General features: G+C 40.3%; 1 protein-coding gene across 1 annotated transcript in view; it reads right to left on the bottom strand.

The window, feature by feature from the left end:
• Window positions 1-12,595, bottom strand: part of HCN1 (hyperpolarization activated cyclic nucleotide gated potassium channel 1) — a 384,462-nt gene extending 371,867 nt beyond the window's left edge. Inside the window, exon 1 of the mRNA XM_082455878.1 lies at window positions 12,108-12,595. Within this exon, the coding sequence (XP_082312004.1) occupies window positions 12,108-12,514 (407 nt within the window). The 5' untranslated portion in view covers window positions 12,515-12,595. The remainder of the gene's footprint in view (window positions 1-12,107) is intronic.
• Window positions 12,596-13,215: the final 620 nt, after the last annotated feature.

The following is a 13,215-nucleotide window of genomic DNA, read 5'->3' as shown; positions in this document are numbered from 1 at the left end:
GGCCCTGCCTTCACTGACACATTTGCTAAAGGAATTCTGAAGACTGTCAAGCGTCTACTTAGTATTCTCCTTTCTTAAATAGTTCACACTCCTTAATTCTGCTCCAATTTTACTTTCATAATTATAGCTAACACTTACATAGCATTAAGAAGCAAAGTGTACTATTTCTAAGCACTACATATCTAGACACTATATATTCATAATACAAATATAAAATATGTATCTTCCCAACAACCCAATAAGATATATATATATTCTTTTCCTAGTTTTATAATTAAGGAAACTGAGGCCCAGATACTAAGGTGGTAGACTGGGATTCTGACCCAAACAGGCTGGCTCCAGAATCTGTGTTCTTAACAAAACTATATGTCACCTCAAAACATACCCATAATCTTTTTTTAACAAGTAAAATAGCATTAAAGGATTATAAGATTATAAGCTCCCTTCCTTTCACTCTACATGCCCGCTTCTTAATTTAAACACCCTAATTTTTTCTTTTGACATTAAATTCATATTTCAAAAAGAAACTGATACATCAACTTTAAACCCTGCTAATTTCCAGTTATGGCAGATGAGGATTTAGCTTTCTTAGGACACCCAACCCTCATCTACCTTTCTCTTTCCTCCCAGAACAACTGGACCGTAATCTTGGTTTAAATCAGTCAACCTTGTTTACTTTAAAATGGCCAGGTAAGTGTTATTCACTGATCATCCAAGCATTGTAATTTTTTTTTCCTTTTTTATACACCTTCAAATCATCCTGGAGTTGATAAAGATCTTTTGTTTATTTGTTTCTGTTTAATGTACCCAATAGGTATTCATATGAAAGTCATAGATATCTTGTTCCAAAGGATCTGTCGACCACCTATTAACACTACTTTTCAACTGCTGATTATCCATTTTCTCTCCCCTGAAGGCCTTTCTATAGAGGCCTCTGCTTTCTGGTCCCTGTCTAGACTGGTTTCCTTCAAGACCAGCTAGCTACTCAGGAGTACTCCTGGGACTTTCTTTCAAGGTTCTTCTTTGTTAGATCCCATATCCCGTCTTCCGTTTTTACACCATTTGGTGTGATTCCTTGTTTTGATGAAGCACATCATCCAATAACTTTGTAAGAAAGGATACATGGGTGGTTAATATTAGAGTTCTTGAATTCTAATTGGCTTTATTTAATCTTCATATTATGGCAGGGCATACAATTCTTTTAGATGTCACTTTCTCTCAGAATTTTGTAAACTTTGTCACACTATCATTTAGCTTACAGTATTTTCTCACCTCTTGAGAAATACTGTAAGCTTATAACTTTCTCTTAGGAAAGTTTTAGGGTTTTGTTTTGTTTTGTTTTTTTCTGATTCAGAGGTGTTCTGAGGTGTGTGATGTTCCTTGATGGGGTCTTTTCCTTTCATGGTGCTGAGTGCTCTATGACTTTCTCAGAAAAGATGTTTTACTCCCTGCTATCTGGAAAATTTTGTTTAAAATGCTTCTGTTAATTCCATATGTCAATTTTCACACTATGTTCTCATCTTGAAACTCCTTTTATGGAGTTTGACCTTATAAATTATCCTTTATTTTGCTTATATTTTCTGTTTTCTCTTTTTCTTTTTGCCCTAATTCTGAGAGGTTTCCTAGACTTTATGTGCCAACTTATTACATCCTGGGTATTCTTTTCATAGCATATTGTTCTTCCTGTACAGATAAAATATCTTTCTGAAGATATAATTTTTAGACTATTTTTAAATAATGTTGAGTTTCCCCTTATCCCAAATGCTTCTTTGTTCTCGGCCCTTTCTTTTGCTGTTTGACTTAGTTTTTCTCTTCTATGATGAAGACTTTTCTCAAAAGTCTCGTAACCTTTTGCTTTTAGATCGATCATATCAGATGATGTAATACCAAAATATACATACAGTCTCTGTGTACAAATGTGAGCATTTTTGCAAGGTCATTAAGTAATAAATAAGAATTTTTATTGGAAGACATTGAACTGTCTCATCTCCCATTGGATGCATTTTTTTCCCCAGTGTCCTGCCTGGGGAGAATTGACCAGGCTCCAAGCATTCTGATGTCAGGATTAAGAGTTCTAATGAAAAAAAAAAAAAAAAAAAAAAGAGTTCTAATGATGAAAAATCTGAAAGATAAATTAAGGAAACACTCCCATTTAACACTGCAACAAAACGAATAAAATACCTAGGAATAAACCTACCTATGGAGACAAAAGAACTGTATGCAGAAAACTATAAGACACTGATGAAAGAAATTAAAGATGATACAAACAGATGGAGAGATATACCATGTTCTTGGATTGGAAGAATCAATATTGTGAAAATGAGTATACTATCCAAAGCAATCTACAGATTCAATGCAATCCCTATCAAACTACCAATGGCATTTTTCACAGAACTAGAACAAAAAATCTCACAATTTGTATGGAAACACAAAAGAGCCCGAATAGACAAAGCAATCTTGGGAAAGAAAAACGGAGCTAGAGGAATCAGACTTCTGGACTTCAGAGTATACTACAAATCTACAGTAATCAAGAGAGTATGGTACTGGCACAAAAACAGAAATACAGATCAATGGAACAGGATAGAAAGCCCAGAGATGAACCCATGCACATATGGTCACCTTATTTTGATAAAGGAGGCAAGAATATACAATGGAGAAAAGACAGCCTCTTCAATAAGTGGTTCTGTGAAAACTGGACAGCTACATGTAAAAGAATGAAATTAGAACACTCCCTAACACCATACACAAAAATAAACTCAAAACAGATTAAAGATCTAAATGTAAGGCCAGACACTATCAAACTCTTAAAGGAAAACATAGGCAGAACACTCTGACATAAATCACAGCAAGATCCTTTTTGACCCACCTCCTAGAGAAATGGAAATAAAAACAAAAATAAACAAATGGCACCTAATGAAACTTCAAAGCTTTTGCAAAGCAAAGGAAACCATAAACAAAACAAAAAGACAACCCTCAGAATGGGAGAAAATATTTGCAAATGAAGCAACTGACAAAGGATTAATCTCCAAAATTTACAAGCAGCTCATGCAGCTCAATATCAAAAAAACAAACAACCCAATCCAAAAATGGGCAGAAGACCTAAACAGACATTTCTCCAAAGAAGATTTACAGATTGCCAACAAACACATGAAAGAATGCTCAACATCACTAATCATTAGAGAAATGCAAATCAAAACTACAATGAGGTATCATCTCACACCAGTCAGAATGGTCATCATCAAAAAATCTACAAACAATAAATGCTGGAGAGGATGTGGAGAAAAGGGAACCCTCTTGCACTGTTGGTGGGAATGTAAATTGATACAGTCGCTATGGAGAACAGTATGGAGGTTCCTTAAAAAACTAAAAGTAGAACTACCATATGACCCAGCAATCCCACTACTGGGCATATACCCTGAGAAAACCATAATTCAAAAAGAGTCACGTACCACAATGTTCATTGCAGCTCTATTTACAATCGCCAGGACATGGAAGCAACATAAGTGTCCATCGACAGATGAATGGATAAAGAAGATGTGGCACATATATACAATGGAATATTACTCAGCCATAAAAAGAAATGAAATTGAGCTATTTGTAGTGAGGTGGATGGACCTAGAGTCTGTCATACAGAGTGAAGTAAGTCAGAAAGAGAAAAACAAATACCATATGATAACACATGTATATGGAATCTAAAAAAAAAAGATTATGAAGAACCTAGGGGAAGGACAGGAATAAAGATGCAGACCTACTAGAGAATGGACTTGAGGACACGTGGAGGGGGAAGGGGAAGCTGGGACAAAGTGAGAGAGTGGCATGGACATATATACACTACCAAATGTAAAATAGATAGCTAGTGGGAAGCAGCCACATAGCACAGGGAGATCAGCTCGGTGCTTTGTGACCACCTAGAGGGGTGGGATAGGTAAGGTGGGAGGGAGACGCAAGAGGGAGGAGATATGAGGATATATGTATATGTATAGCTGATTCACTTTGTTATAAAGCAGAAACTAACACACCATTGTAAAGCTATTATACTCCAATAAAGATGTTTAAAAAAAAAGAGTTCTGTACTCACGAAGGAGACCCTTACTTAATCCTCCTGGTTTCAGCCTGGCTTTCCTGGAAACTATCTGTTAACTGCTCCCTTCATTTCCTGAACACTTCTGCAGTTCAATGGTGAAGGATTGTATAAGTAGAATAATTTCTCCATTAGCTTTCTATTTTCCAAAATGTTTTTGAGATCCCTTGTTCTCTGCTTTCTCCTCTTTCTTCTAGTTGTCTATGTATTTTTGTGTTTTTTTCACATTATTCTGGGATGGTTTCGGGAGGGAGGAAGAATAAATGATCAGGTCTAACATACTGTTTTCCCACAGGTGTGGAGAATTATTTATATCGGCAGCCTCGTTTCTTTTTAGGTAAAAGAGTTGGAGTGACAGAATCAAGATTCCGAAGAGCTGAACTCCTGGCCCAGTTCTTACTATCTATCTATGTCACCAGGTTTATGCTGCTTAACCTCCCTGCAGTTTCATTTAGTCCTCTGTACATTGGGCAGGGAAATGTAATAGTTGGGACATGTACTTGCAGGTGGCAACAGGAGGGGATGCCAAGGATTGCTGTAAGGGAAGAAAGAGCTTTCTTTATCCGGATTTATTAATGTAAAGAATAAATGTGGCACACTCTGGTTGGAGACTAATTCTTTGCCCATTCATTCAGTAATATTTTTTAAAAGTCTGTTATGTCGACCCAGAAATTTCACTTCTAAGATAAATGAAAATATACCTCTGCACAAAAAATATATAACAGTGTTCATACCAGCAGTATTCATAAAACCAAAAGCTAAAAATAATCCAGATATCCATCAACTGATGAATGGATAAAATTTGGTATATCCATATCAAAACAAAGTACTGAAACATGCTGCAACACGGACGAAACTTGAAAACATTATGCTAAGGGAAAGAAGCCAATAACAAAAGGTTACATATTGTATGATTCCACTGATATGAAATTTCCAGAATAAAAAAACATTCTATAGAGGCGGAATGTAGATTAGTGGTTGGACAGAGCTGTGAGGGGAGGAAGGGAAGGAGAAAGACAAAAGTGAGTGCTAATTGGTATGGAGTTCCTTCTTAGAGTGATAACATTTTCTAAAATGGATTGTGGTAATGGTTGCACAACTCTGTGAACATACTAGAAAGCAATCATTCCCTTTAAATGAGTGAACCGTAACGGTAGGTAAATAATATCTCAAAACAACTGTAAAAAAATAAAGCATCTGAGAAAGCTTAACAGGAAAAAACAAAAAAGTCTATTATGTGCATTTTTATGCCATTAGGAAAATAAAATTGAATAATACCGATGAGGTTGTGGAGCTTGAATTCTAGTGGAGGGACATACATAAAATATAAATTCTGATGAAACAAGAGGCCCAGAGAGAAAATAAAATAGGGGGTGGTGGTGGTGAAGGTGATCACAATGATTAAACTGAAATCCAGATGACAAGGAGAAACTAGCTATGATGCAGAATGACAAAAACTGAAAGGAGAATTTCAGGCAGTGGGGTTAAATGTCACATCAAAATCTCTGTGGCAGGAGAGAACTTCAGCTGGTTCTAGGAGCTGAAAATTTACCCTGGTGGTTGACGACAGGGAGGAAGCCAGTGGTGTGTGACGAGGTTGCCCAGACAGGTTGAAATTATGCAAGGTCCTGTAGCTCATGGAAGGTTTATCAAATGTATTCAAAAGGGCTTCCCTGGTGGCGCAGTGGTTGAGACTCTGCCTGCCAATGCAGGGGACACGGGTTCGAGCCCTGGTCTGGGAAGATCCCACATGTCACGGAGCAACTGGGCCCGTGAGCCCCAACTACTGAGCCTGCGCATCTGAAGCCTGTGCTCCGCAACAAGAGAGGCCACGACAGTGAGAGGCCCGCGCACCGCGATGAAGAGGGGCCCCCGCTCGCCGCAACTACAGAAAGCCCTCGCACAGAAACGAAGACCCAACACAGCCAAAAATAAATAAATTAATTAATTAATTAAAAAAAAAAAGAATTGTATAATCTTTAAAAAAAAATGTATTCAAGAGTAATGGGAAGGCCTCAAGGGACTAAACAGCACGATAACATCATTAGACACTGGATAACAGGACATGACATAAGATCACTCTTACCACTCTATGTACTCTATGATGAATAGAATGGGGGACAATTTTGACTTTCCGTCCTAAAACTGCCTGTGAATATCTAAACAGGAACATCAACACTGGTGAACCCACGTCACTTATAATTTTAAGAAGTGTCTCAATTGATAGCAGTATTAATTAACAGGTACAGAATATAATGAAGAAAAGTCAGGCGCAAAGATGTTTGCTGCAGCACTGTTAACAATACTTAAATACTGGAAACAAACTTGAACATATAAAATTTGTAAAGAGTTGCTAACTCTATGTGTATGTAATTAGCCTTACTTCTTTAGAGTTATAAATAACATCTTGAAGATAAAAACAGGTCTATGTAAATAAGACTGTTAAATTGTAAATCTGAGGCATGCATAATTTTGCTACCTTGCTTTAACTGAGTGGTCAGTTATTAGGTGAAACGGTTGAAGAATATTATGAGGAAATAAATGAATAAACTTGAAAAGAGTCACAAAATCAATTTTTATCACTCAAACTTGGGTGAAGTGTGTCAGATAAATGAGTATTTATCAGATGTCCCTTGTATACAGATGTCCCTTGAAGAGTTTCTCTCTCTCTCTCTCTCACGCGTGCGTGCACACACACACACACACACAGAATTAATAGAGCCATGAGGTTTATTTTGCAAAAACAGAAAATTCCAGGATGAACCAGGAAGCACCGCCATTTTCCCCTGATTTTTTTGGGGGGGGGTGGTGGGAAATAATGCTAAGTTGTACATCAAGATGCCTTCACACACACAAAAAAAAATTATTTTTAGAAGAAAATGTAAGTGAAAATAGTTTTTTACCCTAGTGTATGCAGACTTTTTCTTCATTACCACTACCTCTCGTCCTAAAATATATGGTGTCAGCCTAATTCACAGTTTGCTACTTCTTTGCCCAAAATGATAAAATGGAAATTTGTCACAGACCCTGAACATGTTCAGTACTCTTCCTGCAGTGCTGATGGTCTGCCATAATTTGTATGATACCTACAAGAAACTCTATTGGAAAGTCTTCATCCTAAACCCAATTTTTGTCTCCAAGTAAGGGAGTGAATTATCTGCTAAACATAAGAATTACACTCAGGATAGCAAAATGCTCACATCAGGATCACAGATATATTTTGCTTGCCTCATACTCACTCGGGGACACAGGTTCATTGAGTGGAATAATGCAGAATTACAAATACTATTTAAATTGTTTTCTGGTGTTGGTGTTATTTTGATTTCTGGTTTTCGATCAAGCAGATATAGTTTAACTAGATTCTGTTAAGTGACCCTATGATAACAATGGTAACTAATATATGGTTCCAATGCATTTGAAACTCTTTCATTATTATTCACCATGCAAGTTCATAAATACAAGCCCACATAATTAAATATGAATTGGTAAAAGTGCTTCTGCCCAATGACTCAATTTACACCATGTCCCCAAAAGTAGGTTTAAAAGCAAAGTTGCTCAGAAAACAATGGAAAATACCTCGTAATATTTTAATAGTGTGATCACTATATCTATTAACTGCAATTAACTAATGAAATATTTAATAAAATTTAAAGTTTTATAGCTTACATGTATACTAAGAAAAAGTAACTGTATAAATTCATACCTCCGAATCTTTCAAATAGTTTCACTTTAATTGGGCCTAACAGTTGCTAGAGCCACTAAGAAGAACTTAATTGAATGTATAAGATATAAAAAGGTTCACCTAACAGGAAAAAAAGTAAATTCTTATGGTCAATTTTGGCTGTGTTGATATGGAAAGCAAATAAAATGAGCATTGCTGGGAGAATACAGTGTATTCAGCATAAAGATAACATAGCAGTAGGCTAATTAGTCCTTAAACCCCAGAAGGTTGAACTGTTTTCTCAGGAGAAGCTCCTAGAAACAAGCGTTCTCTCTCTGACCAACTATTATATGGAGGAAGCTTCCCTTCACTAATGAACACATCAGTGATCTCTGACATCAGCACAGCTGTGGATGCAACATGAGGCAGAGACGGAAGCCCAGATATGGCAGAATCTTCAGGAAGTGACTCCCATCTCTAAAGTCCTTGTGTACTTACGACACAATAAGCTTTTCACAGTTATTCACAGTAATTGATGAAAAGCAGTGGAAGAAATAATGTCAAGATATAAAATCTCCTCCCTTACCAGAGGCAAGAGGTTTGCTGGCAATATATATGGAATGGGAGCATTATTTTTAAAAAAAGTACTTATGTAAGCATGATCCAACAAAATAATGTCAGAATCTCTGAAATGACAAATAATCTGTTGATAAATTCTTCTAAGGTAAATTTCTCACATAATAACAAACATCCACAAAAGTCCTCTAGCTATTCTTTCAATGCACTTGAATGATTATATCATAACTATGGATTGGCTACGAAAGCACAATGCTTGACCAGTGTCACTTTTTTATTTAATGAATGAAAAGTAAAGTTTTAGCTAATAAATGTAAAATCACTATTAGTAGTCTCAAAATCATATTTAATCTTCAAATTAAATATTTGTGTGTGTGTGTGTGTGTTGTTCACATGAAACTCAGTAAGACTGAGACCATGTCCTCACCACACAAAAATCAGTGTAATCTTATTTTTTAAGTAACTATATTTTCCCTAGTTTGGGTGATTATACACCATGGTATAAACAAAAACATACAATTTTTTTTTACTAAATTCTCTAGCTCCCCCCCAGCTATACCCAACAGTATTGATGGTATTTGACGCCTCTTTAGTCCCTGAAGGTTTCTAACATCATCCTCCCCTGAGAAGGAAGGGAAATACAGGGCCTCTGCCCTACTTACACGGGAGATAGGAGAAAACTACCCTCCAGACACAGCAATAGCACTCTTGGGCCCAGGCGGGTGAGAGCAGCACCGAGCTAGCTCTCTGGGAGTCTCAGTGGCAGCACAGCCCTGCTGCCTGAGGGAAGGAGAAAGGAGCCTGACTTAGAAATCAATCATCCTGAGAAGGGCCTAGACCGCCAGCCACAGCGTTAAAGTCCTGACATGCCCTGGAGTGGCGGGCTCATGCTACACTCAGCAGTGTCGGGCTGACCAAAGAGCCGCCTGCAAAACTTCCCTGGCCCTGCAAAGGCTTAGGATAGTGAAGGAAAAAGCCTTGGGTATCTTTAATTTCTGGTATCTCCCCCATTCTCCACGGAAATCTATTCTTAAGTGTCACTTTCTCAGCCACTAAATGATGACTGAGCTTAAGTTTGGCATTTGTATGAAACAAAGCAAAGCACTTCCCTTAAAATGTCTTCATCAGGGAAGGGTCTGAGGTGAGGAGATCATGACTGTAACATTTCTGTTGTGTGGGTGATTACTCCCATATGGCTTTTCCTTTAGGAAAAAAAAAAATACTGCCAGAATTGTCTTTCTTATTTTTGCTTTTTTCATTATGTTATCCTGACATGTTATAGATTCTGAGAAATCTTATATTGGTATTGAGATCATGTAAATACATCAATGAAATAATAATAAGACTTAAACATATACAAGCAAGTATTTATATTTCTTCCTTAGTTTGTCGTTTTAGAAAACCGGTGTATGGTACTTGTGAGTTTTTAAATCTATATCTTTCAGATTCCTTCCAGTTAAAAACCTAAATCATAGTAGCTGTTTAATTTATGTCTATCATTTTCTTTTTCCAACTATGCAAGGGGAAATCAAATATTCCAAACTGTTCCACAGCAGAGTTTGTTTAGGGTATTAGTGCACTCTTTAATCATCTCTCATTTCTTTAAAATGCATGATAAAATTGAACCATCAACTGATTTCAATTTCTTCCTCTGTTTAGTAACAATTTTTTTGTTTTAAAGAGATATTTTGTCTCACATGATTCATTTGGGAAAATGTGGAGAATCTTTAATTTCATTAATTTCATTCATTCAAAAGATTTTGGCACAGTATGCCGATTCCTGAAAGGTGGCCCCATGGTTTTTATGTAGTAACTGATAAAAGTTTAATTATTTGATATAGTCTACCATTTTGAAAAAGTGTAGTCTCTTTTCACACTGTCCAAGAAATAAAAGTATCATAAGTAACCATTTAGTTGAGTGTGAAATTAAATAAACAAAGTTTAGCATTTTATTTGCATGTAAATATTGAACTACATATATTTCTGGAAAGATATGCTTACTTTTCTTATTAAGACTGAAGGCTGTTTCCATGTAAAGTTTTTTCATGAAAAAATTATAATATGGGTTGCAATATATTTCCATTGAAGACTGAGGTACAGATAGTATTCTACATTTTATTTCAACCTTTAAAATTCTAAAGAACATGAAAATCTTATACACCTTAGAACAGGGTGATTCATAAGTTTGCTTCTGTAAGTATCTCCCTAATGGAGGAAATATGTTTGATTATTTAGTAGATCCTTTTCATATGAACATTTTTTCTGTCAAACTCTTAATTTTCCATAGACTATAAATGTTGTTAGGTTTTATAAGTCCTCCTTTGGACTTTGCTATGTGGTTTTGCAAGTAAGAACCTTACACATTCCACACTTCCTAAAATCCATTCACCCTATCCATAAATAATAGTGGCTACTTATTTCTGAGAATATATGTTGTGTATATATATCTCAGAGAAGCTGAAGACAGTTAGTTGCTCCAAGGCTTTGTGTGGCAGGAGTATGGGTTTTCCATAGCTAATGTCATTCAGAACTGTGGACAGCTCCCATTAAGGCGTGGAGTTGAAGGCAATGTCCCTTAGCTTCTAAACATAACTCAAAGTAATGCCGCTTTTTATTGCTACATTCGTTTGCTGTTTAACAGCCGCCTATTAAAACTTCTTAGTTTGTGCACACACTCTTTTTCTTCTTTTTCTTTTCCGAACGATTTCAGCAATAAATGGATAGATAGATGTCACCCAGAGTTTTAATTTTGGGTTTTTTTGTGTGTTTTTTTTTTTTAATTAAAAGCCCAGCCTTCTTCCGGCGCTAAGATAACGTGACAGCAGGGTGTTCGCGCACTAATAAGAGGATCTACTTCACGACCTTCATTTGATAATCTCTAAACATGCTTATAACCGAATGAATACTTGGGGGGCAAATAAGATCAGGAAATGTCTTAATTTTAATTCGCCGAAGCAGAGTTTCCTTGACAGCTGACAGCTCTCCTGCCCTTGTTCCCGAGTTGGGAAACGGGAAAGAAATTTCTGAAACAGACTAGTAGCCAAGGTCAAGAAAGGGTGTTCCTCTGTTTCAGGAAGGGGGCTCTGGAAACGCCCCCTGTGTCCGTTTCAGGAACTCGAGGCTTCCTGTCACGCTCCTGCCCCACCTGGCAGCGCCAGCTCCACTGAAATCTCAAGTCAGGGACTCTCCAAGCGCAAATTACCCTTCCTCAGCCTGCCAGCCACTCTCCTGAAGCAAGGCACTGAGGATACCCAGCGACTACAAGCGGATGAGAAACAGACTAATAACACTCCCCACAGGCGAGAGAGGCTGGACCGGCTGGGACCTGTGAGTCACTGTCTCCGGCCGCCCCATCCTCTCCTCAAACCCAGGGGCGCCTGCTTCCCCTCTGGGAGGGACCCACTTCTTGGGGGAGTAGCGCGAGGAAGGGTGGCACCCCCAAGACGACTTTCTGGCCACTTTCTTACACTCTCATCTCCGAAGGGAAAGTTTCCCTGCACAACTTAGCAACCTCCCATCCGGGGGTCACCGTGGCCTTCTTCCCCGACCTGGCCCCAAAGTTCCCGAGGCAAAGCAGGAGAACCTCCCCGGCGTGCCCGGGCAACAGGAACACATCAGACAACCTCCTCCTGGGTGGAAACTAGTTGTGGAAGAGTCGAGCCCGTCGCCCGAGTGCCAGCCTCCGGCGGCGCCGCCCGCCGCCCGCCCGGCGCCCCCTCCCAAGAGCGGGGAAGCGCGTTAGAGGGCGCGCCCGGAAGGGAGGGTGGGGCGGCGACAGGGAGTCCTCACCTGAAATCGCTGTAAGGGTGGATAATCCAGAAGCCTGCAGTTTTAACCCTTTCCTGCTCCTTCTCCACCGCCTTCTGGCTCCCAAACATGCGGAGGGAGAATTTGTTGACCCCGGGCTGCAGCATGGAGGTGAACTGCCGCTGCATGAAGCCGTACTGCCGCCGGGGCCCCTCGGCGTCCTCGAAGCCCCCGGCCGGCTCCTCGCCGCCGCCGCCGCCGCCGTCCACCTTGAAGCACACGGAATTGCCCTGCTCCTTCCCGCCGGCCCCGCTGCCCCCCGGCGGGGTGCCCAGGCGCTTCTCGGCCGCGGCAGGCCCCGAGCCCGTCGCGGGCGCCTTGGTGGGAAAGACGTTGTTGCCATCGTCCCGGCTGTTGGACGACGAGTTGGGCTTGCCGCCTCCTTCCATGCCCGGGGGACGCGGCCGGCGACGGCGCGGGCTCCAGACTCGCCGGCCGCCCGGCGCCGGGGACACGAAGCGGAGGGGGCAGGGGCCCAATCCGGCGGCCGCCGAGCCCGGCTGCCCGTCGCGGCGGCGGCGGCGGCGGCGGCGGCTTCTTCTTCCCGCCCGCGCCGCTGCTCGCTGCGCGCCTGGCTCCCGCCGCCGCCGCTGCCCTCAGTGGCTGCGCTCCCCGCTCCGGCGCGCCTGGTGCTGAGGCTGAGGCTGCCCGAGCGAGGCGAGGCTCCGCTCAGCCCTCGCGCGCCAGCGCCTCCCGGCGGCTGCCCTCTGCTGGCCGGAAAGGGACTCTCCCCGCCCGCACGCCGCACGCTCTCGCTCCACTCTTGCTCCACTTCTGCCCAGCGTGACATTGAACTCAGGAGCCCTCGAGACATTTATTCGCACGTGTTGTGAGAGACTCGGTGTATGTTTGCATGAAAAAGGAGAAAGAGTCAGAAAGACAGAGGGAGAAAGACTGAGCCAGCGGATGTATATTTATCCAAAAGAAACAAACATCCTTGAACTCATTGAGACCTTGTCACATTGAATGCCTGTTTGAATGATGTTACAGATCGGGAAAGGCAGAGAGGCTGGCTCTGCGTGCAGAAAATTCAGCGTACAGCTAGGTGTACATAAGAAAGTAAGATTTGACAATGGATGATAAATTTAAT

This window comes from Balaenoptera physalus (genome assembly GCF_965194825.1).
Source record: "Balaenoptera physalus genome assembly, chromosome: 3".
Taxonomy (NCBI): Eukaryota; Metazoa; Chordata; class Mammalia; order Artiodactyla; family Balaenopteridae; genus Balaenoptera; species Balaenoptera physalus.
Note: the sequence above shows the minus strand (reverse complement) of the source record. Positions and strands in the feature narration are given on the sequence as shown.